Raw genomic sequence first — 27,727 nt, forward strand, 5'->3', positions numbered from 1 at the left:
TGCTGTTTTGCATAGTTTAGGAATATGTAATTTCCAAAACGACTTCTCAAATTTACCACGTGGATTTAAAGTGGCCATATGGATGAGTATTTGGTATTTATTTTGGATTTTTATTTGATAAAACAGCTTCACTATGTTTTTCTACTTGAAAGAATAATGTGAAATAACATATACCAAGTTCATGTTCGCAACTCAATAAACTGCAAAACATTAAACAATGTGTAAAATGTTTGTTATTGTACGTACAATAACAAACTTTTTACACTTTTTGCATCTTTTTGCAATGTATTGAGTTATGAACACGGACTTGGTCAATGTTCTTTCATATTATTTTTTCAAGTAGAAAAACATAGTGAAGCTGTTTTATCAAATAAAAATCCAAAATAAATACCAAATTCTCATCCATATCGTCGATTTAAACTAATGCGTAGTGGTAATATTTCGTATAATACACAAACGGCGAAGTTTGAAGTGAATTTTTTGGTTATGATGAAGTAGGGTTTGGGTGCTTGACAAAAATGTATACAAATATTATTTTTGGCAGTTATAGTTTCAAATCTTTGGTCTTCATCTTTAAGCAGAGTAGATAAAATAAAAAGCCATTCTCGGTACCTGCAGTAGAATTCTACCACCTGTGTGTGGGTCGATTTCTTGGTATCCATAACAATTTCCACTCCACATGCTACTCATGCATTAGTACAGGTTCGTGTGAAAAATGAGTCGACCTTTATGTTCTATTTTGACCCTAGAACATGAGGTAAAATGCTATTGCGGGTACCGAGAATTGGTGACTTCTGCTATCAAGTGTTCCTCATAGTTACAGTGTTGGTGGCAAACTTTCATGTATGTCCGAAAATCACAAAAAGTCAGACCTTTTCCAAAGTAGCAGATCTATTCATGAAGTACTTTCTGCGTTGCCTAGTCCCTGCAACCCTTTCGTGAAAAAGACTATATTTGTATCTGTACTTGATTAATTTGACATTCACTGAAGACTCCATCCAGTTCTCAATTATTGTTGTTTTTATCGACTAAAGGTTTAAATCAGCTAATACCTACTCTTCACAGAAAACTAAGATATATTGGCTATCACTTCTTGTTATATACATAATAAAGAATTCGATTAGTCACATAAATATACACTTGTTTACATAATTTCACAATAGAATGTGGTGATTATATTTCAAAAGTACTGCCAAAAATACATTGGTCTTATGTATGAGGATACATCTTGATATGTCATTGTTTTGAATACGATATAATTACCCAAATTCAACTATTAAGGAATTTCCAACTGGATTACTGGAGTATTGGCAATGGAAATAGGTCGACATCTTCTGATTACATTCAACATATCTGTGTATTTTACAATTAGCTAAACATGTCAGCCATACATTTATGATTGAGTGGTCCAGAGTTTTGTCTTTGATTGTAAAACAGTGGCAGTCATGTTATCTGAATTATTGTCATCCTTCAATCATCAAGAAATTGTACTTTTGTCTGGTGGACATGCTTTTCCTAATGTTCTTAATATGATCTTACCCTGAAGATCATGGTCCTCATTGTTACGTTGACAGCATCATTTCCTTCTCCTCTGGTGATTCAGTAAAACTGGCTAGGATTACCATGTATAAACCCGCCTTCACTTTGGTCTCTCTTTTTGTGTTTCTTTGATTTTACTTTACTAAGTTGGTCTTGGTTCATTCCATTTACAGCCAAGGGGATTGTGTGACCTATTTCTTTCAACAACGATGGTGCAGAGCTAACCAAGAACATGTGCTTTCCAGGAATGATGATCTTTTTGAATTTAGCTTGTGGAACAATTTCATCCTTCCATTTTTCTACCATGTCAGGCTTGACAAATTCATCTTTGCGCCCAGCGAATACGGTCAGGCCACAATGTAGGCGTGTTGTATGGTGGTTTTTGTATGACTTGCAGACCTCCAATCCTATCTCTATGCATGGAAGAAGTCTCGCCATCACTGCTTTGTTGTGAAGGACACTATCTTCGATGAATCTGAAATCAGCACCGTGTTCCTTCAGGGTTTTAGACAAGTTGGTAGATGTACGTAGCGCTTCTAGAGGCACGTTGTAGTCGTTTGGATGTGGATATGGTAAAGATGGTGCATACCAGCCACCAATGAACATATGTGAAGGACACATTCCATATTTTTCCAAGAGGTAGTGAGCTACTTCAAATGCTATCAAACCACCCATGCTATGACCATAGAAGACAAACTTGCCTTGTTGTAACACAAGTTTCAATTCTTCCCCAACTACAGAGACTATTTCATTCAGGGTTGTAATTGGTTTCTCTTTGTCTCTACCTTCCCATCCGGGTAATTGCACCACTATTGTCTGCACATCATGGTGGTTCAAGTCGGGATGCCAACTTTGGTAGACAGATGTGCCTCCTCCATTAGGTGGGAAACAGACCAGTTGTGCTTTTACATCTCCTGTTGGTCCTTGAACAACTAGAAGTGGTGGGGTTTGCTTCTCTGAGGTCTCAATATCTGGTAGTGGCAGATCACTGCTCTTTCTCATCATCCTTTTGTAGATGGTTTCACCAAGGCCAATGACTGTCACCTGATCATTAAGGAGGTCTACTGGAGGTAATAGGACATCAAAGCTTTCTTCTATGAGTGAACTTAGCTCTGCAGACATCAGTGAGTTTACTCCCAGGGCGAATGGAGATACATTTCTTGGAATATCATCACTTCTTCCAAGGATTTTCTTCAAAGACTTCGTTAGATCTTCTTCTATGAGACTAAGAGCCTGACCTGGTTCCTCAGAGCGTATCCTGTTTGCAAATGTGTCATCTTGTGAGTATAGATTCTTGTCTGCCATAGTGAAGAGGTTCTTGAATATGGAGAAACGACTATTACCACTCTTCATATGAGCAAGAATTAGATGTTTGTTCTTTCTGAAGTATTTCTCCTTACTGAAAGAAGATGTCACACCTAATGCATGGCTACCAGACTTCAACATTGATCCCAGAACTGTGAGCACTTGAGCTGGAGTGACACTTTTCACTCCTTTCTCTTCCCAGAGGCTTACAAATCCTTGTCTCACAGCAAATCCAGTACTATTGATAACACCACCATAAATCACAGTTGCAGGTAGCCCCTGGCTTCTACGAAGTTGGCCCAGACTTGCAAGGTAGGTGTTAGCTGCACAGTAATTTGCTTGACCAGTATTTCCAAGAAGTGCAATGATGGAAGATACCAATACAAAGTGCTTTATCGGAAATGCCATCTGTACTGTAAGGTGGTGAAGCAATAAGGCACCATAACCTTTGACAGCCTGTACATCATTCCAAACATCTGGTGATAGATCGTTCAGTAGTGTGTCGGCATAAATAACTGCACAGTGGAATACGCCCTCTAACTGTGGTATTGTTGTGCTGGATTTGATGCTCTCCAGTGTTTCTTTGACTGCGTCGTGGTTTGATACATCAGTTTTCATAACTTCAATTACAGCACCATCGTTTCTCAACTTTGTGAATTTCTTCTCGGTCTCTTCCTCAAGCACCAGGTTTCTTGAGAAAATAATGACGTATCCAGCACCATGTGTTATCAACCATTCAACTAACTCACATCCAAAGCCTTTAGTTCCACCAGTCACGATGTAGGATGCATTCTTGTTCAATTTGAAGTCTCCATCATCAAATTCGAGGGGTATTGATACATCATCAGTATCAACAGATACAACCATTCCGGGTTTCGAAATGCTCCTCTCTGTGGATACCTCTGACAGCAAAACACTCTCTGTCATTTTCTGCAAAATGTTGCTAGTATCTTCAGATGATGTAGCTAGTGTCTGTAACATCTGGTTTGCCAGCTCTCTGAAAGAATTCGATGACTCCAAGCTCATGATGATTTGAGTAAGGTTTGCTACCACAACACCAGCCAGTGCAGGGAAAATGGCTTTCGTTTTGTCATCAACCTTCTTTTTGCTCAAGAAGAGAACCTTTCCAATTGGTCTTAACTTGGCACAGAGTTTCTGGATCCTGTCTCGCTTAATGTGCTCACCATCAGAAAATATGATAAGGTCCCACTCGTCTTCTATTTCATTCGTTGGGCTTGATCTCTCACTGCCAGATGAATAATCACTTGTGGATAATTCTTCATCCCCATTGAAACCTAGGACAACAACTTGGACTTGCACACCAAGAGACTTTGCCATACTTGTAATAAGTGTTGTTTTGTCATCATTAACACTTTGCGAGTATATTAGCAGACGAAATTCGCCATCTGGACGACTCATATTGACATATGGAATGAGGAGATGCTGTATTGCAGATATGGCAACTATTGGCGAGACTTGGTCAGGCACACTGCACAGGGAATCTGTATCGATCACTAAGCTGGATGTTATGGTATTCTTTGTAATACCAATTACCATTTTACCTGTGCCAAGATTGTCCCACATTTCATCAGAATGGGTTACTTTGCCAGCAAATAAAAAGCGCTCCACAGTATGGCTGTCTTCGTCATCTACATTGTCAAATACTGGTAGAAAACCCTCTACTTTAACACATACCCTCCCTGGACGGATCACCTCCACTTGTGTTAAATCATTTCGTCTGACCATCCAAGACTTCTCATCCGTGCTGTCAATTTTCCAGGCTGATGTTGTTATTTTCCCATCGAACTTGTTTTGCGTTTGTACCATCACCCGAGGGGAATAGATATCATAGCTCTGGTTGTTATCCTTTGAAGGCCTGAGTGAAATTTGGTTCTCTGTTGCCACAGGATTTTGAAGAAGTTTTGCGACAATATTTGCTGATTTTGTGACATCATGGTGCACTGGTATATCTATCATGACAACGGGGTATTCTGGTTTTTCATGAAGTATAGTAACACCAACTGCTTGCACTCCAGTCATCGCAGGCACTGTTTCCTCTTCCTCATCTGTTGCCTGAACACCTTGACTTATTAACCACAGTGAAGGCGGGTGTTCACTTTCAAGATTACACAGTACATTGTATAATTGTACACACATTATGCCACCAAGAGTTTGTGTCTTCTCAAATGTATCATAACACATGAGTGCCCCAACATCTTGAATGCCACACAATGAGGTGGTCAAGACAATATCAGTTGGACCAAAGGATTCACATTGACCTTCGACCTCTGTTTGCCAGGAATCACTAATGAGACTTTCACTTTCAATGACTAGTACACTATTACCATTTTGACCAAGATTATCTTTCAACTGCAGTGAAAATCCAGTATCATCACCAAGAATGAGGTATCTTCTTGTACTCATATCTTCAATGCAATCATAGGGAATAGTATCTACATCAGTTGAAATGCTCGAGATGTTCTTCCATATGTTGCTCCACAGCAACAGTTGGTCAGTGGATGAAGATATCTGTGCAAACCTGAAGTCCTTAATCTGGAGGAAAACCTCGGCTGTTGTTGCATCTGCTGCAATTATGTCACAGAATTTGAATTCATCACCTTCACCATCGTGCATCTTGATATAACTAACTATCTTCTCAGGGACTTTGCCTTTGAGACTCATTTCTTTCATGACACGAGGGACACCAAATACAGGATTAAAAGGAATGTTTTCTTCCTTTGCCTTTCCTTGATCAATTTCAGATTTCAGGACTGCAAAGGCCTGGAACATCGAATCTAGATATGCTGGATGAAATGTATATCTATTTGATTCTCTGCTTACTTCTTCAGACATGTCTGCAAAGAACAAGCCCTCATTTGTACTGGCACTGATGCAGATTTTAGAATTACAGTGAAAGGACTTCCCTAGGTGAAAGCCACAATCCTCAGCTATCTTGTAAAATTCTTCTTTAGTCAGGATGATGGGACATCTCTTCAGGATGTTGTCAACATTAAGTTGGGTTGAAGAAAATGTTGTCTTGGGTTCATCTTCCTTTGATGTAAACAGATTCATTTCCATAGATGAATGCAGGGTCCATGTGTCTGATTTGGGGTCGTGACTGCGTAGATACAGCTTTGCAACATCACCATCATCTTCTTCAACCTGGGTTTCAAGCGTAGTGTACGAGAGTGCTGACGATGGAGCAAATAGGAACCGTTCAAATTGGAGATTCTGCAGTCGGATTTCTGCACCAGGAAAGGTTAGCTCTCGATAAGCAGCCAGTGCAGTTTCAACATATGCTGCAGCAGGTACGATTACAGTCCCCTGTACTACATGATCTTTTAACCATGGAACGGTCACAAGCGAAATTCTTGACTTCCATACATGGGATGAAGAGTTTGCCAGGGAGGATAGCTTCTGTTTTTCTCCTAACACAGCATGGTTCGTCATTGGAAATTTATAAAGGTCTCTACCCTCTTGTACTTCTGAGGTGCACTTCACTCGTTGCCATGGATACATTGGTATGGACATTTTCTCACATTGTGTGTGAGTGAACAAGCTTTGTAAATCTATGTGGCAGCCTTCGACGTATAGTTTGGCTAAAGACTGAAACAGATTCATGAGGTCATCTGACAGTGTGTTTGTGTCACGTGGTCTCTTCAGGGAATGAGTGATGAATCTCTGGGAATGACGTGATTTGTGAGCAGCAAATATACCAGTTACTGCTGGTATGAGAGCTGGATGTGGCCCAATCTCTATGAAGGTGGTGTAGCCTTCCTGCATGACCTTTTCAATGGCCGGCATAAATTTAACTTGCTGTCGTATGTTTCTGTACCAGTAGTTTGGGTCCATGGCATCCTCTCTGGTGATGTATTCGTTGGTGACTGTTGACATCATTGGAATGGTGGGTACATGCTGGTTGTGTTTGTTATGTGCACGATCACGAAGAAACTTCACTTTCTTTAAGAAGGTAGACCTGACGGCTTCCTGTTGGTAGCTATGAAATGCGTTATTCACTTTCAAAATGACATTTCTCACCTTATCACTTTTCAAGACTGTGGAGAATGCCTCAATTGCACTTGTTTCACCAGACAGGACGATTTGATCTGGGCTATTGATTGCTGCAATATCTAAAGTATTACAATAGCTACTGTTCTCTAGCAAACTCTTCACTTCATCTATAGGATGAAGTACTGCCAGCATTGTACCAGACCCACTGGTACGCATCAACTGCCGTCCTCTGTTGTAAATTACTCTGACTGCATCTTCTAATGTCATTAAACCGGCTGTGTAGGCGGCAGCAACTTCACCAACACTGTGACCAACTATAGCGTGAGGATTTATTCCACACTGTCTCCATAGTTCCACCAATCCAATTTGCACTGCACAGATGCATGGCTGGGCAACCTCTGAAAAAAAGATAAAGGTGCCACAATATTAACACATATCAAAAAAAGTAATATTCTAATATTTCCTGAAAAGTAACTGACATAATGATAATATAATTATCTCAAGCATGGTCAAAATTGAAGGAAGGAAAGTTAGGAAGAAGGACAATTGAAGATGAAAAGTTATATCTTCATAATCATAGGGTGTTTATATTTAAATTATTTCTAATTACATCTATATGTGTAATGTAATGATATTAATGTATTCAATAGAATATTTACCTGTCTGACTGATCAGGTCTCTGTCAGTTTCTTCAGTCAATAACCTCAATAAAGACCATTTCGCTCCGTACTTTGTTAGCAACTTGTCAATTTTCTGCAAAATGATAAAACAGTTTGTTTACTATTTTAATAAACAGTAACAAATATGTATTTGTTGAATGAAAGTTACAGTAGAATTATAGCTCAACATTATGTATGATGTTGGACTTATCTATTCTAGGGAACTAGTTCTTATCATAACAATTGTTTATCTTCTGTTATTTGACCCTTTGTTGTTTTTGTTGTTGTTGTTGTTGTTGTTGTTGTTGTTGTTGTTGTTGTTGTTGTTGTTGTAATCATCACCAACAGCATCATCTTCTTCTACATATATTTGTACTGTAACAATTTATCAAAATTATACCTGGAGTAATGTTTGCATTTTTAACAATTTATCCAAATCTACCTAGGCTAGAATATGAAAATAACATGTAGATCTGAAGTCTACACTTTAAAAAGCAGTAAAACCTCCAATGTTGTCAAAAACACCCTAATACTAAACAAACTAATACCAAGTTTTTCCTTACCTTCATGGTATCATAGAACGATGGTATTGATATCATCAGCTGTCTTGCCATTCCCCACCACTGGGTTCCCATTCCAGAGAATACAAACACTACATGGGAATCGGATTCTTCACGTGCCATACCTTCTGCCATGTTTGATGATGCTGTATTTTCTAACCTATCTCTGATTTCTTGAATTGCCTCTTGTTTCGTCCTTGCAACGATGCCAACGCGATAAGCGTGATGTTGGGATTTTAATGCTGAGGTATAAGCTGCGTTGATGAAGTCAGTATCACTGTTTATCTTGGTTTCGAGATGTATTAACCAATCTGAGAGTCTGTGTTCTAATGTTTCCTTTGTAGCAGCAGATATGGTCAGTAACGTGGGGATTTGAGTGAAGTGTGATTGCATCAACTCATCTCTGATGTTAACCATCTCTGTCTGGATCTTGTTTTTGTCATTATAGCTGGTGTAATCATTGCAGTATCCTTCGAATACAAGATGAGCATTGGCACCACCAAATCCGAATGAACTGCAACCAGCATACATCTTAGGAGCACTTGGCCATTTCATCAGGCTTTCAGGAACTGCTATCCCATTGTTGAAATTGATATTGGGATTACCTTCTTTGAAGTGGACAACCTTTGGGATCTGTTTGTTCCTCACGCAGAGAGCTACTTTGATAACACCAGCTATGCCAGCAGCACCTTCAGTATGACCGAAATTAGACTTGACAGACCCTATATACATCGGACGTTTTTCTAGTGGACGCATCTTCCCCATGCTTTCAGCTAATGCATTGGCTTCAGTGGTGTCACCCACTTGAGTACCAGTACCATGTGCTTCTACGTACTGCACATCTTGGGGATCCACCATGGCATGTCTGTAGGCAGCTGCAGTTAACTTTACTTGAGCATCATAACTGGGATTTGCAATACCTGGTGTACGACCATCATTTGTCAGTGCGCCCCCACGGATCACAGCATATATGTGATCTCCATCTTCAACAGCTTTCTGTAGTGGTTTCAGTATAACCACTCCAGCTCCTTCGCTCCGGGAGTAACCATTTGCAGAAGCATCAAAGCTCTTACATCTTCCGTCTGGTGACAGCATACCTGCTTGGCAGAAACCAATGCTTGTGTCGGGTAAGAGAAGGAGATTAGCACCGCCAGCTACAGCCATATTACAGTCTCCATTTCTGATTGCTTCACAGGCAAGATGTACAGCATACAGGGATGATGAACAAGCAGTGTCTATGGAAAAACTTGGTCCATGCAGGTCAAACTCATAGGAAATTCTGTTGGAAGCCATGCAAGAGTTACTACCAGAGTTTGTGTATTGGGAAATGTTCCCTACTGGGTAGGATGCCATGCAGGCATATTCACAAGCAGTGATACCAGCATAAACGCCAGTGTTACTTCCTCGAACTGTAGAGGGGGGTATGCCGGCGTCTTCAAAACCTTCATACACAACTTCAAGAAGAAGTCGTATCTGTGGATCAAGGTAGTTTGCTTCATCTGTTAAGTAGAAAAAGAAAAATCCACATGGTGTGAAAGTGTAATGACAGGGGACCCTGACAGTAACTGACACATAACACATTCATTGAGATGCTTTCAAGCCATCCATAAATAAGTTAAACAGAAGACATAAAAGTGCGAACATGTTAAGAACTATTTTTTGTGCATTTTCATACGGTTTGTCAGGATCTGTGCATTCTCATGTAATGAAATTTGCAAATTTCTTTTGTTCGTCTACAGAAAATATCTTTCAATATAACGTAAAGATTAAGTTTCAATTCAAACTTCAATCTCTTTATATCCCAGCCCTAATCCTCACTTCTTAGCGTAATTGGTGGAGTTTTCTTGAGCAAAGCAACAGACTAGTAAAACAGTCACAGTCTACTATCACAATGAAATTGTATATTTTGCACAACTTATTACAATATGTATTGTAATATACTAGTCAGTGAAATATAGTATGGCTAAATCAGAAAGAAAGACACCACAGGGGTCAAAATAAATATTTGACATTTACTCTGTAATACTAGTACCCACTGTCTTCTTTCCTTACTATCAAAGGTATTGTAGTGTTGAAAAGTGCTTCAAAATGGCAATAATACCTCCCATTCTTCATGACCTATCCCCATGACCTTATCGACCTAAATTACATGTACACACCAGAATATTTAGAGCCTCTAATAGAAAAAACACTCATAGTTACTCCTCTATTTCCATAATTTCGTGAATTGCTTACCTGGCGGTATCTTGAAGAATTGCCTATCAAATGCATAGACATCACCTTTTAGGAAACCTCCACGTCGGTTGTACATTTTTCCAGGTGCTTTGTCTCCAGGACCACCAGGATAGAGAAAATGAGAGGTGTCATATCTAGATGAGTAAAAGAACAAAATCTATATATTAAAGCAAACTTTTTTGTTCCAAAGACAAACTTCAAATCTGTAGTCTGAACATCGGGTTTATTTGTTGTGTGCAGTCGAAAATTTTATATAACGATTTTTCAGTTCGTGTTTTGAACAAAAGTTTACTTGATACAATGGTTTACCTACACAGATTAAAGGACAAAACTAAAATTTGATCACAATATTTATATTTTGGCGAGCACAATTAGTAGTTCAAAGTGTCAGATGAAAAGAATTTTGTCTTGAATAGGGCAGAAATCAAAAGTTATTGTTGCCTTTTATTTTCCGCACATGAGTATACACTTGATTTACTCATTTCTGAACCGGTGGTTTTTTTTCAACCCGTAGGGCACCCTCTTATAAGTTATAGTCTAACAACCCAGAGACAAGTGAACTATAAGTATAACCAACGTATTCATTGTGTGACGTACATGTAGAGTCACGTGAGCACGCATGACTTTATTAGACAATGGATCGGTATAGGAGGCAGGAGCAAGTTATATAAGCTGCCGAAAGAAATTGAAAGGGTGGCCGTATAACAAAGCATGTCGTGTTATTTTTGTACCATTGGGATATGGTAGACCTAGACTGTCTAGGAAAAATAGGCGCGAGCGACTGTCAACAGTCTATGGTAGACCATGCCAGTTCAAAATGAAAATAGCTTGTCTTTGCTGAGATATATATACTGTTGTAAGAGTTGCAGTTACGTCCAATTCTGATTAAAATTTGGGTCAGAAAATCTGGCAGCTACAGAAAGGTTCAACCAGTATTAAAAGAACTCTTAATCCGGATTGCTTCATCTTTAAGATAGTACACTAATACGAGAACTTGGGATGGAATCATGGGCCTTTAATTATTCTATATAATGACATTCAATTAAAGACGGACATACAGACAGATTGTATCTGATGAATCATTCTGTATCGTCAATGACGTCACAAAAGTAACTACCGATCAATGGTTGTATATCATTGTTTACAAAACTCATTTCGATATCTATTCCTTCATAGACTGCGTGTGTTACCCACATTATGGGAAATCCGTGTTTTACGTTTATTTAGTGGTTGTTTTCGGTCGACGATGTACACGACTTCGTGATATATAAGGCTGTATATGAATATGAATATGAATATGAATATGAATATGAATATGAATATGAGTATGACATAAACTTGATGATGACCCTCTCTGGTCGAAGTGTTGACACTTTGCCTGCACATATATGTATTCGTACAGATTCTTTACGATGTGTGCCTGCTGTCCATTGCAGACCAGGCCCAGTAGAACCTGGTTCATACACACTATACACGGTCTAGACACGTTTTCTTATTAACGATAATATGTGTGATCGGTTCTATTTGCGTCCACCGACATGCGCGTTACCTACACTTAAACACAAATTTATTTACCTATGTGACGTGCCATATGACAAAGGTGCTTTCTCTCCCCCCCCCCACCCCTTTAATGGTAAACCTTCTGCAACCATTTAACGCCCTGTACACTTAAATGTAAAGGTCCTGGATTACAAGTGAACCCCAGTCGTTCATTTAATTTCTTTTCCGCTAACATCAATTATTAAAGCAAAGGGAAATGTCATATGTAGCAGTTATTATTGTTGCGTGTTGAGTCAGACTGGTCAAATTGCACACAAAACACAGAAAGCCTATCTGCCACTGTTGGATCTGGTACACTAAGTGCGGTGCGATGAAGCGTAGCTCAGTGGGCGGATCGATGAAATCTTGTAAAGAGTTCACCATTGAACATTATACGTTATTTCGACGAAACCACAGTGAAGTACCCTCACTGCGCATGACAAATGACGTCATGTCTAGTATCCCTTTGCTGACGTCCCTGGGCCCATTTAACAATGCTGCAAGTTTCTCTGTCCTTGCAATACGCATGACGATCTTTTATCGTGGTTCTACATTTAAGCATGTACATGTTGCTAGATCCGCATTCCAAAGTCGTATATCATCAAGTTCCGTAACATATTGTATATCATTGGCTCGTACTTTCATACAGAGTGGCGTTTCTACTTGCTATTAATCAAACTTTCGAGACAACTAAATAGTCATTTATTCAGCGGGCAACATTACTACTCCTAACTCAGAACAGAGTAAGTTCGAGGTTTGTTTCCCCATAGTCGCTCGTCCTCCACGTTCCATTCACCTCCGCCATGGCCGTCAAAATAGTTAAGTTTTGTAAACTCTGCTAGAATCGTAAACTCAGGTGAGAATATATAGGCTCTACTACAGGTTACTGTAAATCGTAAAATAACTTCTCTTTTTTTCAGACTTAATTTATTTGCAATTTATGATACCAAAAAAATGTATAGAGTCTATGTCATGCGCAGTAGTTGGAATTGCCGTTAAAATTTTGGTCACAAATTTTTCGTGATAATATCGCGTGAGAAACAGGTTTCTCTTGGTCAGATGCGTGGTCACGGGAACAGAATACTGATGGCAAGCATAGTAAACGATAGATTTCAGGCTTGAACGCAGTAGAACGGTTTATCAAGATTGAATTTGCTTCATTTTTAAAACGACGTTACTGCTCTCATGAACACACGATTTGATAGATTTGATATACTTGTGATTAGTTCAGCGTTTGTTTGTTTGTTTGTTTGTTTGTTTGTTTGTTTGTTTGTTTGTTGTTTATTTGTTTCTTTGTTTCTTTGTTTTCGAAGACTGCCGTTAACGCATCAGTATTTCTCGAATATATGTGCTTATTTCCAGTACGAGGTGAATATATGTACTGATTTCCAGTGCGAGTTTTCAACACAGTGTAACTTTTACTGAAAACTGCACAGTCAGATAGCTCACGCCTTATATTAGGCTTAAAGGCGTAAATGTACACTGCACTAGCACTGATCATTTGACACAGCAGTGAACCTGTAAATTATTCATAAATATAACTTTTACTCACCTGTCCTCGGGTGGTGGCACAGTACAATCCATCCCCTCCACTAACATCTCCCAAAACTTCTGCACACTGTCAACGCCATTTGCATATCGACAGCCGATACCAACTATGGCAACTTTTCGACTCAGTGGTAAGGATGGGTCGTCATCGGCGATACTTCGCCGGGCAATGGGTTTGCTGACCGTGGCGCCCATACCTGCAAGCAACAAATGTAAGTATTCACCATTAACAATGTATACACGTATGCTCATTTAGACGTATATGGTTACTGTAACCGGGGTTTTTTCAGACTTAATTTATGTTATTTTAGGTCTCGCTTTGGTCGAAAGTGAAAATGTGAACTCAAAGTTACGTACGCCCATTCAGGTATATGGTTAATGTAAAACCGTAAAATAACTTCTCTTTCGGGGTTTTTTTCAAACTTACTTTATTTGTTATTTTAGGCCTCGCTATGGTCGAAAGTGAAAATGTAAACTCAAATTTACGTACGCCAATTTATGGTACAAAAAAAGAAATTGAATGGGGACTGAACCTAGTATAAATAAAGTCGTTTTCATGAGAAATTGCACATAAAACTATCGACAGCATGTAAGAGAAAATTTCTTTTTTCTTATCATATCTTCATGAATTGGGTGTGTTTCTTTTCCGACCGTACAAACGCTTCATGACAGAAGAAATCTAAGTAATGTCCCGTTTGAATAAAAATTAAAAATAAGAAATGAAATAAGATGGAAAGAAATCTACATACCTGAGGTGTGATGATGATCGCAAGTTTATGCCTGTGCTTGCCGAGTTCTGTATCTGATGGGCGTAGCGAACAAACTGATTGAAAGTCTCCCAACAAAATAAATATATTAAAACTTATTATGTAAATTAGGTAGTTTCCATGACGACATTGACAGTGTCGATGCCTTATAAGGCACCATAGCCCAACTATTAAGCCACTTTGATTGGACGAGGTTTGGAAAGTCCGCTTTCCTACGAATTAACTATAAAGTGATTTTAGAGGTTATGACACGGGGAAAACCCCAGCTTGTGATGATGAGAAAGCTCACCATATAAAGCTATCTTTCATGGTTTTTGGGGATTTTTTTGTTTTTTTAAATATTTATGATTCTTTTTATAGTTTTGACATTGCTTTTATAGCTTTTGTAGTTCGAAGCATCAAAGTTGATAACTGTTCGGAATTTTTCCTGTAATAAGATTGGGTATGATTTTCATGAAAGTCGAATTTGTTGACAAGGGTATTGTGCGATACAAGAGTGGTCATACCATGCCATGCCATACGAATTTTCTCACGGTCATCTGCGCGGCGATGTTATTTTTACCATCCATATAAAATCCATATAAAAGTGTGTTGACTATTTTAGCAGACTTCATTAGCTAAGGAATATTTTTATTTTGTCGATGTTTACATAGAATTTAGGGCAAGTTGTGTTGCCCATTTAGTTTCATTCATATGGCATAACACTTTACTTGTATATAAAAATAATAGTCAGACTGTCAGACTTCGACTGAGCTAACGAGCTAATTACAATAATGTGCGTTAATTTTTGGATATAGTTTTTCAATCACTGAAATTCCTTTTCAGAATATGTTTTTCATTAAAAAGAAACACTTTGATGTTGTAGAGTGTGTCACTGATGTAACATAGTAGAGTCTATTGACAAAATTTGAACAACTTGTACATCCCTTCATGTAAAATATCATTAGTTCATAAGTGCAATTGTTGTCGTATTTTTTTAAGTATCGGTGGGTTGCAAATCACTTATAACTCATAAAATTATATTTCCGCGTTCTGTGATATAATAACATTAAAAAGCGACTTTACTGTTTTATACACCAAATTGCTGGCACTCTCGTCGCACGGGGAACAATTGTGGACGTCCAGTCTATGTTGGTGCGGTTTAGAGTGGGGGTAGGTAAAGCTGGCTCAACGCCAAGACATGAAGTGTGAAATGTATACTAAGGTATTGCTCATAGTCTCATATCTACAAATGGAAAGCCTATTCACAGAATTTGCGTTTCATTGCATCAGTCTTGTGGTTGAGTCCACCAGGTTCTTATCATCTGACACCTGAATTGACTATACAATGACTCTGTGACCTCCGTTCCAGGATGTCCGGGAAGGTGTTATTGTGTGTGAGGCGGACTTACTGTTGGATGAAAAGAAAGTGATTTATAAAACTCATTCATCACAACCCGGATCTGGGTTTTAAAAATAAGAAGGGGTAATTTCTGCAAAGTTACCAACTTGATATTGTGTAGTTTAGCGTGATTGTGGTAAAATCAAATATGAATGCTGCTAAGTTACTTTGTAGTCAAATATACAGAAAGTGATATTCAGCAAATAAAGCCGTTTGGGTAGCAAAACAATTCAACATGAAAATGCTGAAATGTTCACCTACCAGTCTCATCTATGTGTCATGATATAATCAAAACAAAGCACGCAACAGCTAATCATTCCATGCCAACATAAAGAGTCAACACAATCGTACATCAGCATCGCTATGTTAAAATCTTAGTATTTACACCAGACCGTCGACGACAAAAGTCCCTGACCTACACCAATGATATATGTTGTCCATGGTCGATTATTGTCGGGTCAAGGCAGTGGTTAAATCTTTCTTGCCTTTCTAAAAAAATTCTTGTCCAAACCACCTGTTGCTCAGCCAGTTGAATTAGCAATGAGTAGGGACAGACATAGTTTGTATAGAATTACACTGAGACAGTTAATTTGGCTGAATGCACACTCCTGTACTTCTGGCTAATTAGGTTTCATTTCATGTGTCTGGCTAAATACTGCAGTGGTATCATACCGTCACAAAATGTACTTTCACACGCGTCCATAGCGTCAGCCTGAAACCGAGAAATATGAGTTGGATATCACAGATTCTAATCCAAATTACACCAATGTACTGCGTGTGTTTGTTTAATGTTATTTATTCCAGTAATTGCTGTAATTATAAACGTGCAAAACTTGTCATGGACGTTTAGAAGTGTCAGACTGTCATTTGATAGAATGCTACCAATATGATGTCTGGTTTTTATGCAAATTAGGTGTTCGTAGTTATATACTTGTGTTAAAATGTCTGTTTTTTATAAACTGTGTTCAGGTATAATGTCTTGCAATAATCAAAGTTCGTCGCTAAGATCACCAGAATTTTTGTTTGATTAACCATTGTTCTAAAAGTTCCGATATTCGCTACTAACAAACAATAGGTAATGAGACAATTACACTTACATAAAAATTACACGGCTCTAAAAATCCTACCTGAGGTAGGATTTCGGATAGTTTGAAGCAAACGCGTCCTGAAACCGTCCTTAAACCGTCCTGACTTAGGACACCTTTGAGAGGTTTCCTGAAACCCTCCTGACTTCGTCCTATGTTCTGTCAGGACGGAAGGCGCGACATCTACGCTGTAACCTTCCTACGTGTAGACACAATTGCAAATCTATCCTACCTCAGGTAGGACTTGGGACTGCCTCAGGTATGACGACCTACGTGTAGATGGGGTTATAATGTATGGCGTAGGTGGGACACTAGTTAAAGAATCACAGTCATGAGATAAAAATGTATAACAGAAACGTTGCAAATCTCTAAACTCTCTATGATAAAGAACTTAACTCGTGATGTCTAGGTTTCCTGAATTTTGAACAAATCGTGAGAACAAAAATAATATTTGGTATGGTTAATAAGATATACATCGGAAAACTGTTAACTGTTTCTTGATGAGATGGAATGTGGACTTACGACTTGTTTGAATATACATATACATTGGAAAGTTTACGATTTCAACCACTCTTATCACAACGACGTCGACCTTACTTTCTCACATTTAAGTGTTTTGGCCCGACCTTGTATTGGGATCTACTGTACAAATACCAATTGTTATCACCAAGCTCGTAATGTACTAAAGTATAATGGTGGTGGTGGTGGTGGTGGTGGTGGTGGTGATGGTGATGGCGGCGGCGGCGACGACGACGACGACGACGACGACGACGACAATGATGATGATGATGATGATGATGATGATGATGATGATGATGACGATGAAAATTTGAGTTTGTTATGTCTTCATATCACATCCGATATTTATACGTTGTATCTGATGTAAGTCTAGCTAGATCTGACAGCTGATAGTTAGAATGAAAGGTATCTGTATTTGACTAAGACATGACTATCTACTTGCTCTTTCGATCTCTTTTTTCTCACGCTCGTTTTTCCGGTTTGCGGAGACAAACAAGGCTCGCCGTCAAAATGCTCCAATTACTACAGTAATCTATTCGTTCAGCCGTGATCCCCCAAAACACACTCTCTCTCTCTCTCTCTCTCTCTCTCTCTCTCTCTCTCTCTCTCTCTCTCTCTCTCTCTCTCTCTCTCTCTCTCTCTCTCCCTCCCTCCCTCCCTCCCTCCCTCCCTCCCTCCCTCCCTCCCTCCCTCCCTCCCTCCCTCCCTCCCTCCCTCCCTCCCTCCCTCCCTCTCTCTCTCTCTCTCTCTCTCTCTCTCTCTCTCTCTCTCTCTCTCTCTCTCTCTCTCTCTCTCTCTCTCTCTCTCTCTCTCTCTCTCTCTCTCTCTCTCTCTCTCTCTCTCTCTCTCTCTCTCTCATGCAAACCACTAGCGGACTGATTGTTTTAATTGGACGGAGTGGGGTAGTTAAAAATAATAGTGAATATAACATAGTCACAGTTGATGTGTGTTTTGTTTTGTACTTGGGTACGAATAGCATGCATTTGATATAAAGAATCCAGTATTTATATCAAGGTATGAGCAGTGTTGCCACAGGGGCTAGCAAAGATTAACATCTTCTCTTTAACGATTTGACAGATCACATTTATTAATGCAAAGTTGATAAACGCTGATAAGACAGAGATAACGGTAGGAAATAGGGAAGGTCGGTCACAGGAAACGACAGTTATGATGTTAATATGTAAAACCATATTTAAATTTATAGAAAAACATAAAATAAGTCGCTCCCACTACGGCAAATTCAAATAATAATGTTAGTTTTAATAAGGTGCTTTCAAACATTGTGTTCAAGGCGCTTTACAATCATAACGTAGGATTTTAAGATTTATTCAGTAAGCGACACGTCTTTATCATAGTTGTTGTTGTTGTTGTTGTTGTTGTTGTTGTTGTTGTTGTTGTTGTTGTTGTTGTTGTTGTTTTGGGGTTTTGGTTTGGCTTTTTTGTCGTGGTGGTGGTGGTAGTAGTGGTGGTGGTGGTGGTAGTAGTAGTAGTAGTAGTAGTAGTAGTAGTAGTAGTAGTAGTAGTAGTAGTAGTGGCGGTGGTGGTGGTGGTGGTGGTGGTGGTGGTGGTGGTGGTGAATATTCATTTCACATTATTTGCGTCGAATGAATTATTTAGAATTAGGGTTTCCAGTTCGTCTTTTTTTAATTAACTTGCAGGGCCTTTCGAAAATAAGGTACATTGAAAGATTGTGATGGATTTTGCTCTCAAACCATTTTACTTCAGATAGTAAAGACAAATAACATCAATCACTGTCTACCTTCATCCACTCTGACTCTCAACATTTAAGTACACTTCAATTAATGCTGACGTAATGAAAGTTGTAGTCAATTACACTTATAAATAGGGTGTATTTTTCAATACACCAGGATATCCGGGTTACAAAAGTGTCACTACTCGTACTAATTCAATGCCAGTATTGTTGTGCGTATAATGCAGGTAGTTCACTTTATGACCCATAAAATCAATAGAGTCGTCTAGTCTATTGTGTTGGCTCTGGGGGAAATAAACCTCTTTCGCGCCAAACTTTTCCGCGTTGAAGAATTTGAAGAAAAAAAATCACCATTCTGTATCTCCTTAGCGTATCTCTACATATTTCAAATGTACGAACATGGTTCTTTTTACAATGGGAATAGTTTTTGGGTTTTTTTATCACGGGAGTAGTTTTTTACCATGGGAGAGGTTTTTGTTTATCATGGGAGTAGTTTTTACCATGGAAGTAGTGATGGTCAATGGTCCCATGAAATAAAACTACCCCCATGGTAGAAAAAAACCACCAAACTACTACCATGAAATAAAAACTCCGTATAAATGCGATATATTTTACAGACATGTTCCATAAATGTACCATCTGTAGATCGCTGGTCCAGTCGTGAAATGATATATATAGTCATTACATAAACATAGACATCCACTTTTACAGTGTCAGTGCGTAACATCAATATACTATGCACTGTGACAAAATACAGTAAATAGAACTCTGGATGCTGTAGCTGTGGCCCTGTTATTTAGATGTACTTTGGTGTGTGGGATTTTTTGACAAATGGGTATTTATTTTGGATTTTTTATTCATTAAGCAGCTCTGCTATGTTTTCCTACTGGCAAAAAATAATGTGAAATAACATATACCAAGTAACTGTTTGTAACTCAATAAATGGTCAACCTTTTGAAAATGTGTAAAATGTTATTGTACCATGCAAAGTGAATGGACATATGATTTGTTGCTCTGTTATTTGTGGGTAAATAAATATTCATTCATTCATTCATTCATTCATTCATTCACTCATATATTAATTAATTCATTCATTCTTTCATTCATTCATTCACTCATATATTCATTCATTCATTCATTCATTCATTCATTCATTCATTCATTCATTCATATACCAGGACATCCGGGTTGTTTTCCTTGTTTCGATTGTTGCGTGGTATAGAATACATTCAGTCAGTGAGACTTATATCACAAAGGTCTGTCAGAGGTCATTCACCATTAAAAACCCAAGAGTAAATCGATAAGCTACATAATACATATTGATTGGCCTCTGTGACCCTATACACGTCTTTAGCTATAGAAGTGCTCAAATCCTGTTTGTTGGAAATGGTATTTTGATAGATTTATTTTCATTACCAAGGCAACCGAGTTATGCCCATGACTATATAAAAGTACGAATACAATAGTTGATGCCCGCATGTTGTAAACGACAGAGATCAATGAGCGTCACGGCCCATGTTTTTCCCATAACTTAGACAACGCAATATGATCGAAGTCCTGTATTCAAGGAGGTGTCACAAATCATCTTATTTACTGTATTTCAGGTCCACTGCGCATGATTTCTGTCTGTTTTGTATATACAGTCACGTGACGTCAGGTATTGACGAAGGCGGAGGATGGAAACACAGTTGATGTGAAATACGGTAAAATGACCCTCTTCCCCCACCCCACCCCCACCCCCTACTCAGACTGCATCTCTGATCTAAATCCAATTTTCCCTAAAGGGGCACAGAATGTAACGTCTTGGTTGCTTGGAAGGGGTACTTTTTTAAAATTAAAATATACTTATTTCATCAGACAGAGTAGTTCACACTGGATCTGATCTAGTGTGTTTGCGTGATTGCAGAATTTTAGTACGTACATATGACTGAAATTGAAAATTGAGACTTGTTACAGACTATCTCAAAATAATTCGTGAGGGTTCCCCAACGTCGTAAATAACATGCCTCTTAACAGGCACCGTCCCAAACGTACCCACCATACTTCGTTGGCTCAGCAGAAATATGTGCTCTGTCTCGCGAGAATGGGGTTCTCCGATTATACGTGGTTATTGTTATTTCGTAGTAATTTACCAAAGAATTGCATGGCCAAGGTTATGAGCTATCAAACAGGTGGTTGATAAGAAATCTACCTGAACAATACTACGCCAATACATTCATGTTACCAGTCAGACACTGGAAGGGGCCGTCTGTAAAGCGTCGCCGTAAAGAGGCAAGTTGTTTAACGACGATAAGATGAGCGAGACAGGGATACTGACAATTGTAGTGAATGTTGAATAGGGCGAAGGAGTTAAAAGATCGGTTAAAAGCCACTCTCGGCAGCTGCAATTTGATATATACGCTCTATGTTAAAGTGATGCTAGTATGACAAGGTGTTTGAGCTGGGCATGTTTATAATCGCTAGTAAAACTATCACGAGAAACATATGTTATCTGCCGGCGGGAGTGCCAGCTCTATACACAATAGCGTTATAACCTTGATCTAACGCGGAATGCATGGGCCATGTCTTTTATAATATGGTGACATTCCCCATAATAATGTACAAAACCAGAAAGTGGCAAAATCTTTCTTACACATTTTACATCAAATTTGCCTACTCCGTGAATACCCCCCACCACCAACTTACTCTCCAAACCGGATATTAACTCATGGGTCGGTGTTGTCTCTTTTAGAAACACAATCAACTATATGCAATCGCCATGAACCCTTCCCCACCACCACAACCAATATCACCAACGACGAAATATCAAATAATTTTATTAAATAAAATTGACAACAACCAAATTTCAATATCATTGACCTCAACAGTGACCAGATCAGAAACAATTTTAAAACCCCAGCTTCAATATTTAATAATACCCCAGACCACTACGTTTGAGATCATACCTGTCTGCAACACCTTCTACAACAACTGTCAATGTGATACACAATGAACATAGTCATAGTCATAGAAATGAACTCATACCCTTTCCAAGAGATAGTTGTGGACTTGAACACATCGACAGGGTAGTATAGAGGGGTGAACTTGTCAGTCGTGTGACACTGACAAGCGAGTACGGGTATCTATTGATAGATTGACCGCTTGTTTTTAGACAAACTACCAATACTAAACAGCTTATGTAGTGTTTACCACCTGGCCTCAACTTCCAAATAATTTATTACCTTTCAAAACGAAGAAATCTGAGCAGCGACGATTTCTACGAATTACCTTCACTTGGTAAATAAGTGCATTGTGCCAAGATCCGGGTTACTGACTGCCACTACCAATCCTAGCGTAACGGTACGTTGCGAAAGTCTGAGTGGTTATGGTTGCCGTGACAATTAGACATAACAAAGCGACCGTATGCTATTAACTTTCTCAGGGCCTACAGCCTCGTTTATTATGCAAGGCAACTTCCCTTGTTGGAGATTAGTACACACATACCAACATGGCGTGCAACTGTGAATATGACTGTGTGGAAAGCAGACTGAGCAAGCTTTTTAACCGCTATGGACGATTTATTGGAAAACATCCCTTGTGGTTCCTCATCGTCCCTATCTTGGTGGCAATGGCACTGGCGTCTGGTATGGTGTTCTTTCATCAAAATACGGACGTCGAGTACTTGTTCACTCCGGAGGGCAGCCAAGCCATGAAGGACAGAGACAGGGCCGAGGAGCTGTTTCCTCTAAACGACGATGATGAATTTGATGCCGTTAGACAGAATACGTTAGGTCGGTATGGTCGCCTGATAGTGACTGCGAAGGATGGCGGTAACGTTCTAAGCGAAGGTATCTTACTCGAAATAATAGAACTCCATAATTACGTCACCAAAATCGAAATCTCAGATGATGGACAAAAGTACAAATTTGAAGACTTATGTGGTAAATTTGACGGGAGTTGTAATGAAAATGCTATACTAGACCTCTACAACTACGATGCCAGCAATGTGAACAACGGGAATTTAACGTATCCATTACACGTAGTGAACCCAGTCCAACGTTTCATCGGCAGTGGTCTAGGCGGCGTGCAATTCTACGACGATGACGAAACGATCAAATCAGTCGATGCGATGCAACTGTTTTATTTTCTCAAACATGACCATGACAATGACGAAAGACGAAGCAAAGCGTGGGAACTCGAATTTTTGGATGAGATACCTAAATATGAATCTAAGGACATCAACATCGCATATTTCACATCACAGACTCAAGAACTTGAACTTGCTGAGAGTAGTCTCAGCGTTATCCCCCTGTTTTCCATAACGTTCACCGTGTTGATCACATTCTCTATTATATGTTGTGTGATGGCTGATTGGGTACGTAGTAAACCATGGCTAGGTCAGCTTGGTGTACTGTCTGCAGGGTTGGCTGTCATCTCATCCCTTGGTTTGTGTAGTTATTGTGGTCTACCATTCATCAATGTAGTCGCCTCTATGCCATTTCTGATTTTAGGTAAGTGTTCAAGACTTTGGTTCGTTAACTTGAACAAAACATATCCCAAAGACAGAGAGAGAGAGAGAGAGAGAGAGAGAGAGAGAGAGAGAGAGAGAGAGAGAGAGAGAGAGAGAGAGAGAGAGAGAGAGAGAGAGAGAGAGAGAGAGAGAGAGAGGAAAGAGAGAGAGAGAAGAGAGAGAGAGAGAGAGAGAGAGGCAGGCAGGCAGACAGACAGACAGACAGACAGACAGACAGACAGACATGGAACTACTGCAATCGTCAGTTGTTAGAGACGGGGAAATCTCTAAATGAGACACGGAGACAGTGTAAAGGGTGTTTGTTGTTGTTGTTGTTGTTGTTGTTGGTGGTGGTGGTGGTGGTGGGGGGTGTTTGTGTTTCAAATAAAGACGTTAAATTATTTCAATGAATTCAAAACAATCTCTGGTCAACGGGAAAACTTGTAACATAGCCAATACTATTACTCATCAGTATAGACACCAATGTCATAAATGACAGATAGCATTCAAACCCTATACTATATGTGATATTTGTCTTCTCAAACAGTAGAGCGACATGGGGTCTCAAGGTAACAGATAAAGTATTACAATAACACAGTATGATGTATTCTGTGTACCACTCGTCAAGGTTAAGAAAAGAGAGAAACTGTGTAATTCAGGGGGGGGGGGGTGCAGAATAGAGGATAGTTTGCCTCTGGATATAGGGACAAATAAAGTAACTGATTGATTGATTGATTGATTGATTGATTGATCGATTGATTGACATATGGATGGACGGTATAGATCGATAGGTAGGTAGGTAGGTAGGTAGAGACGGACAGGCAGACAGACAGATAGACAGGTAGATAGATAGCCTTAGATAGATAGATAGATAGATAGATAGATAGATAGATAGATAGATAGATAGATAGATAGATAGATAGATAGATAGATAGATAGATAGACAGGTAGATAGATAGATAGATAGATAGATAGATAGATAGATAGATAGATAGATAGATAGATAGATAGATAGATAGATAGATAGATAGATAGATAGATATGAGATATCTTACATAGTGCTGACATTGTTTCTTCTTTCCCTAGGTATTGGCGTTGATGACATGTTTATAATGATTGCTGCATGGCGAAGGACAGCTCCATCTAAATCAGTGGTGGAAAGAATGGGAGAAGCGTACTCAGAAGCCGCTATGTCAATCACCATCACCAGCATTACAGACTTCCTGGCTTTCTGTATCGGTGCCATCACTACATTCCCATCCGTCCGAATATTCTGCATTTACACCGGCGTTGCTGTACTATTCGACTACGCCTACCAAATCACGTTCTTCGGTGCCTGTATGGCGTTGATGGGGAAACGTGAAGAGGCGAACAGACATTGCATGACGTGCATGAAAGTACGACCGAAAGACGACGATTCTAACTCTAAGTCCTACAGTCTATTCTGTGCTGGCGGGACATCGAAGAGCAAAACGTCCAATGAAATCCACGATCACGCTGTGATGAAGTTCTTTCAAAAGCAGTACGGACCATTCATCACCAAAGTACCAGTGAAAATTCTGACATTGCTCGTTTTCGCCGGTTACCTAGGGGTGGCTATTTGGGGCTGTACTCAACTTCAGGAGGGAATCCGACTAAAAAATCTTGCGAATGACGATTCATACGCTGTAGAATTTTACAACTTAGAAGATGAGTACTTCAAGGTATATGGGCCCGCCGTTGCCATAGTAATTGATGAAAAACTAAAATACTCCGATTCTAAAGTTCAAGAGGAAATAGAGAAGATCACCTTAGACCTAGAAGAGAGTGACTATTTCCATGACAACTCTGACGTCACTCAGTCATGGCTGAGAACGTTTCTGAAGTTCATGGCAGATAACAGTTTGACATACACCGATGAAGAATCATTCATCTTAAACTTGAGGGATCATTTTCTTCCCGTAGTAAATCCTTACAAGATTGACATCAATTTCAACAACGATAATACAAGCATTGAATCTTCGCGAGTTTACGTCTTTTCTAAGGACATGAACACAGCCAACCGAGAACGACAAATGATGATCGACGCCCGACGTATCGTTGAAAAATCTAACTTTACGATGTTTACCTTCCACCCAGCCTTCATATTCTACGAACAATACATCGCCGTTCTTCCCAACACATTACAAAACATTGGTATCGCTGCTGCCGCCATGTTTTTAGTTTCTTTGATTTTAATTCCTCACCCAATCTGTTCGATTTACGTCACATTTGCCATAGCAACGATTTCGGTCGGTGTTGTCGGTTTCATGACATTATGGAATGTCCGATTAGATTCGATTTCTATGATAAACATCATTATTTGTATTGGATTCAGTGTCGACTTCTCAGCACACATCACCTACGCATTTGTAATAGCCAAACGTATCAATCGTGACGAAAGAGCGATAGAAGCACTTTACTCTCTCGGTTGGCCTATCTTACAGGGAGCACTCTCCACCATTCTCGGTGTTGTCGCGCTATCAACATCAGATTCCTACATTTTCCGTACATTCTTCAAGACGATGTTCCTTGTGATATTCATAGGTGCGGTCCACGGTTTGGTATTCTTACCGGTGATTCTTACACTTCTCGGACCGTGTAACTCTGGTCGTGTTTCGCCAAGCGATCACGATGACCCAAAAAGTGAATCATACATCGCAGAAAGTGTGAAGACCATAGAGCTGGAGGGGCACACCAATCCTGTCATGGGTGATGATATCGAAATGAGGGGTGAAGGCGATGGCAAGGAATCGAACACACAATCCGAGAATGGCGCTACAAAACTCAGTGCGGAAGATCTAACTTCATCGCCGGGAGAAGACACGAAAATTAAAACTCCACCGCCATTGCCCCAATAACTCGAAGTTCTTAAACTCGACACATTCTGACCCCAAATAACTACTTAAGACTGTAAACTCAAGTTCTTAACTGAACATTTGAACTTTGAACTCCACTAAAGAAGCAAACTAGACTTACAAGAAAATGTCCATAGACTTTATGTGTAAATTTACCTGAAAGAAAATGTTTTAAGTAACATTATAGTATAAAGAATATATAAATCTCAAGTTTCGTAGGTTTTTTTAAATGTACATACAATAAGAATTTAACCTCCACCACTCTGATGTACATTTCCTGTGGTGTAAATAATTTAGTCTACGGTCAATGAAGCACGCAAACAATAAGTTACTATAGCAACTGAGCTGAAGAAAATAATTAACCTAATATGCAGGAAAAAGTTAGAACAGATACAATTGTTGCATTTATCTGTCTCTTGCAGAGGTGATTTATATACGTTGTAATACAATTGTTGTATGTCTCTGCATAGTATAGTCTGCACATAGTGCTTTTGTTTTATATGTCACAGTTATGAAAGAGACGCGCACTGAGAAACCAAATCAAAACGAAAATTTAATATTTTTGTGTCGGTTTGATAGGCAGTACATAGTCCAGGCATGAGAGGTAGTATGTAGTCCATGTATAAGAGGTAGAATATAGTCCATAATAAATGTGTTTATTTTATTTATTATTTCGTATTTGAAACATGCTTAGATGAGCATGTCTACCAAACATTTAACTGGACTTTATTGCATCAGAAATATAATTTAATGATTTTAGTTTTTATTTTTATTTAATTTATAAATTTAAACTGTTGATAGAATCTTAAACAACTAACGCAGGTGGTTAGTCATGTTTTGTCTGTCAAGAAACAATCTGGTAGTAGTAGTAGTAGTAGTGGTAGTAGTAGTAGTAGTAGTAGTAGTAGTAGTAGTAGTAGTAGTAGTGGTAGTAGTAGTAGTAGTAGTAGTAGTAGTAGTAGTAGTAGTAGTAGTATTAGTAGTAGTAGTAGTAGTAGTAGTAGTAGTAGTAGTAGTAGTAGTAGTAGTAGTAGTAGTCGATAGTGATAAAATCGAGTCATCAAATGACAAAATGTCACATTATGAGGCTTCTCACTCTGAAATAGTAATGTGTATATTTATATTTCGTGTCTTTCCTTTATTTATTATTTCATTACAGTACTACGTAATGTAACAGACAAACACACACACACACACACACACATACATACATACATACATACACACACACACACACATACATACATACATACATACATACATACATACATACATACATACACACATACATACATACATACATACATACATACATACATACATACATACATACATACATACATACATGCATGCATGCATGCATGCATACATACACACACACACACACACACACACATACATACATACATACATACATACATACATACATACATACATACATACATACATACATACATACATACATACGTAACACACACACACACACACAAGTTTTGAAACCAT

General features: G+C 38.9%; 2 protein-coding genes across 2 annotated transcripts; one reads left to right on the forward strand and one right to left on the reverse strand.

Moving 5' to 3' along the window:
- Positions 1-404: 404 nt before the first annotated feature.
- Positions 405-13,591, reverse strand: LOC144448359 (mycocerosic acid synthase-like). The gene is made up of 5 exons (XM_078138580.1): positions 13,401-13,591; positions 10,310-10,443; positions 8,078-9,573; positions 7,515-7,608; positions 405-7,253 (listed from the first exon to the last, which is right to left on the reverse strand). The coding sequence occupies exons 1-5, from the start codon at positions 13,589-13,591 to the stop codon at positions 1,600-1,602; spliced, it is 7,569 nt and encodes a 2,522-aa protein (XP_077994706.1). The 3' UTR covers positions 405-1,599.
- An 8,755-nt stretch (positions 13,592-22,346) lies between these two features.
- Positions 22,347-27,042, forward strand: LOC144448444 (patched domain-containing protein 3-like). Its single transcript, XM_078138695.1, has 2 exons — positions 22,347-23,349; positions 24,435-27,042. The coding sequence occupies exons 1-2, from the start codon at positions 22,347-22,349 to the stop codon at positions 26,225-26,227; spliced, it is 2,796 nt and encodes a 931-aa protein (XP_077994821.1). The 3' UTR covers positions 26,228-27,042.
- Positions 27,043-27,727: the final 685 nt, after the last annotated feature.

This window comes from Glandiceps talaboti, chromosome 17 (assembly GCF_964340395.1).
Source record: "Glandiceps talaboti chromosome 17, keGlaTala1.1, whole genome shotgun sequence".
Lineage (NCBI taxonomy): Eukaryota > Metazoa > Hemichordata > Enteropneusta > Spengelidae > Glandiceps > Glandiceps talaboti.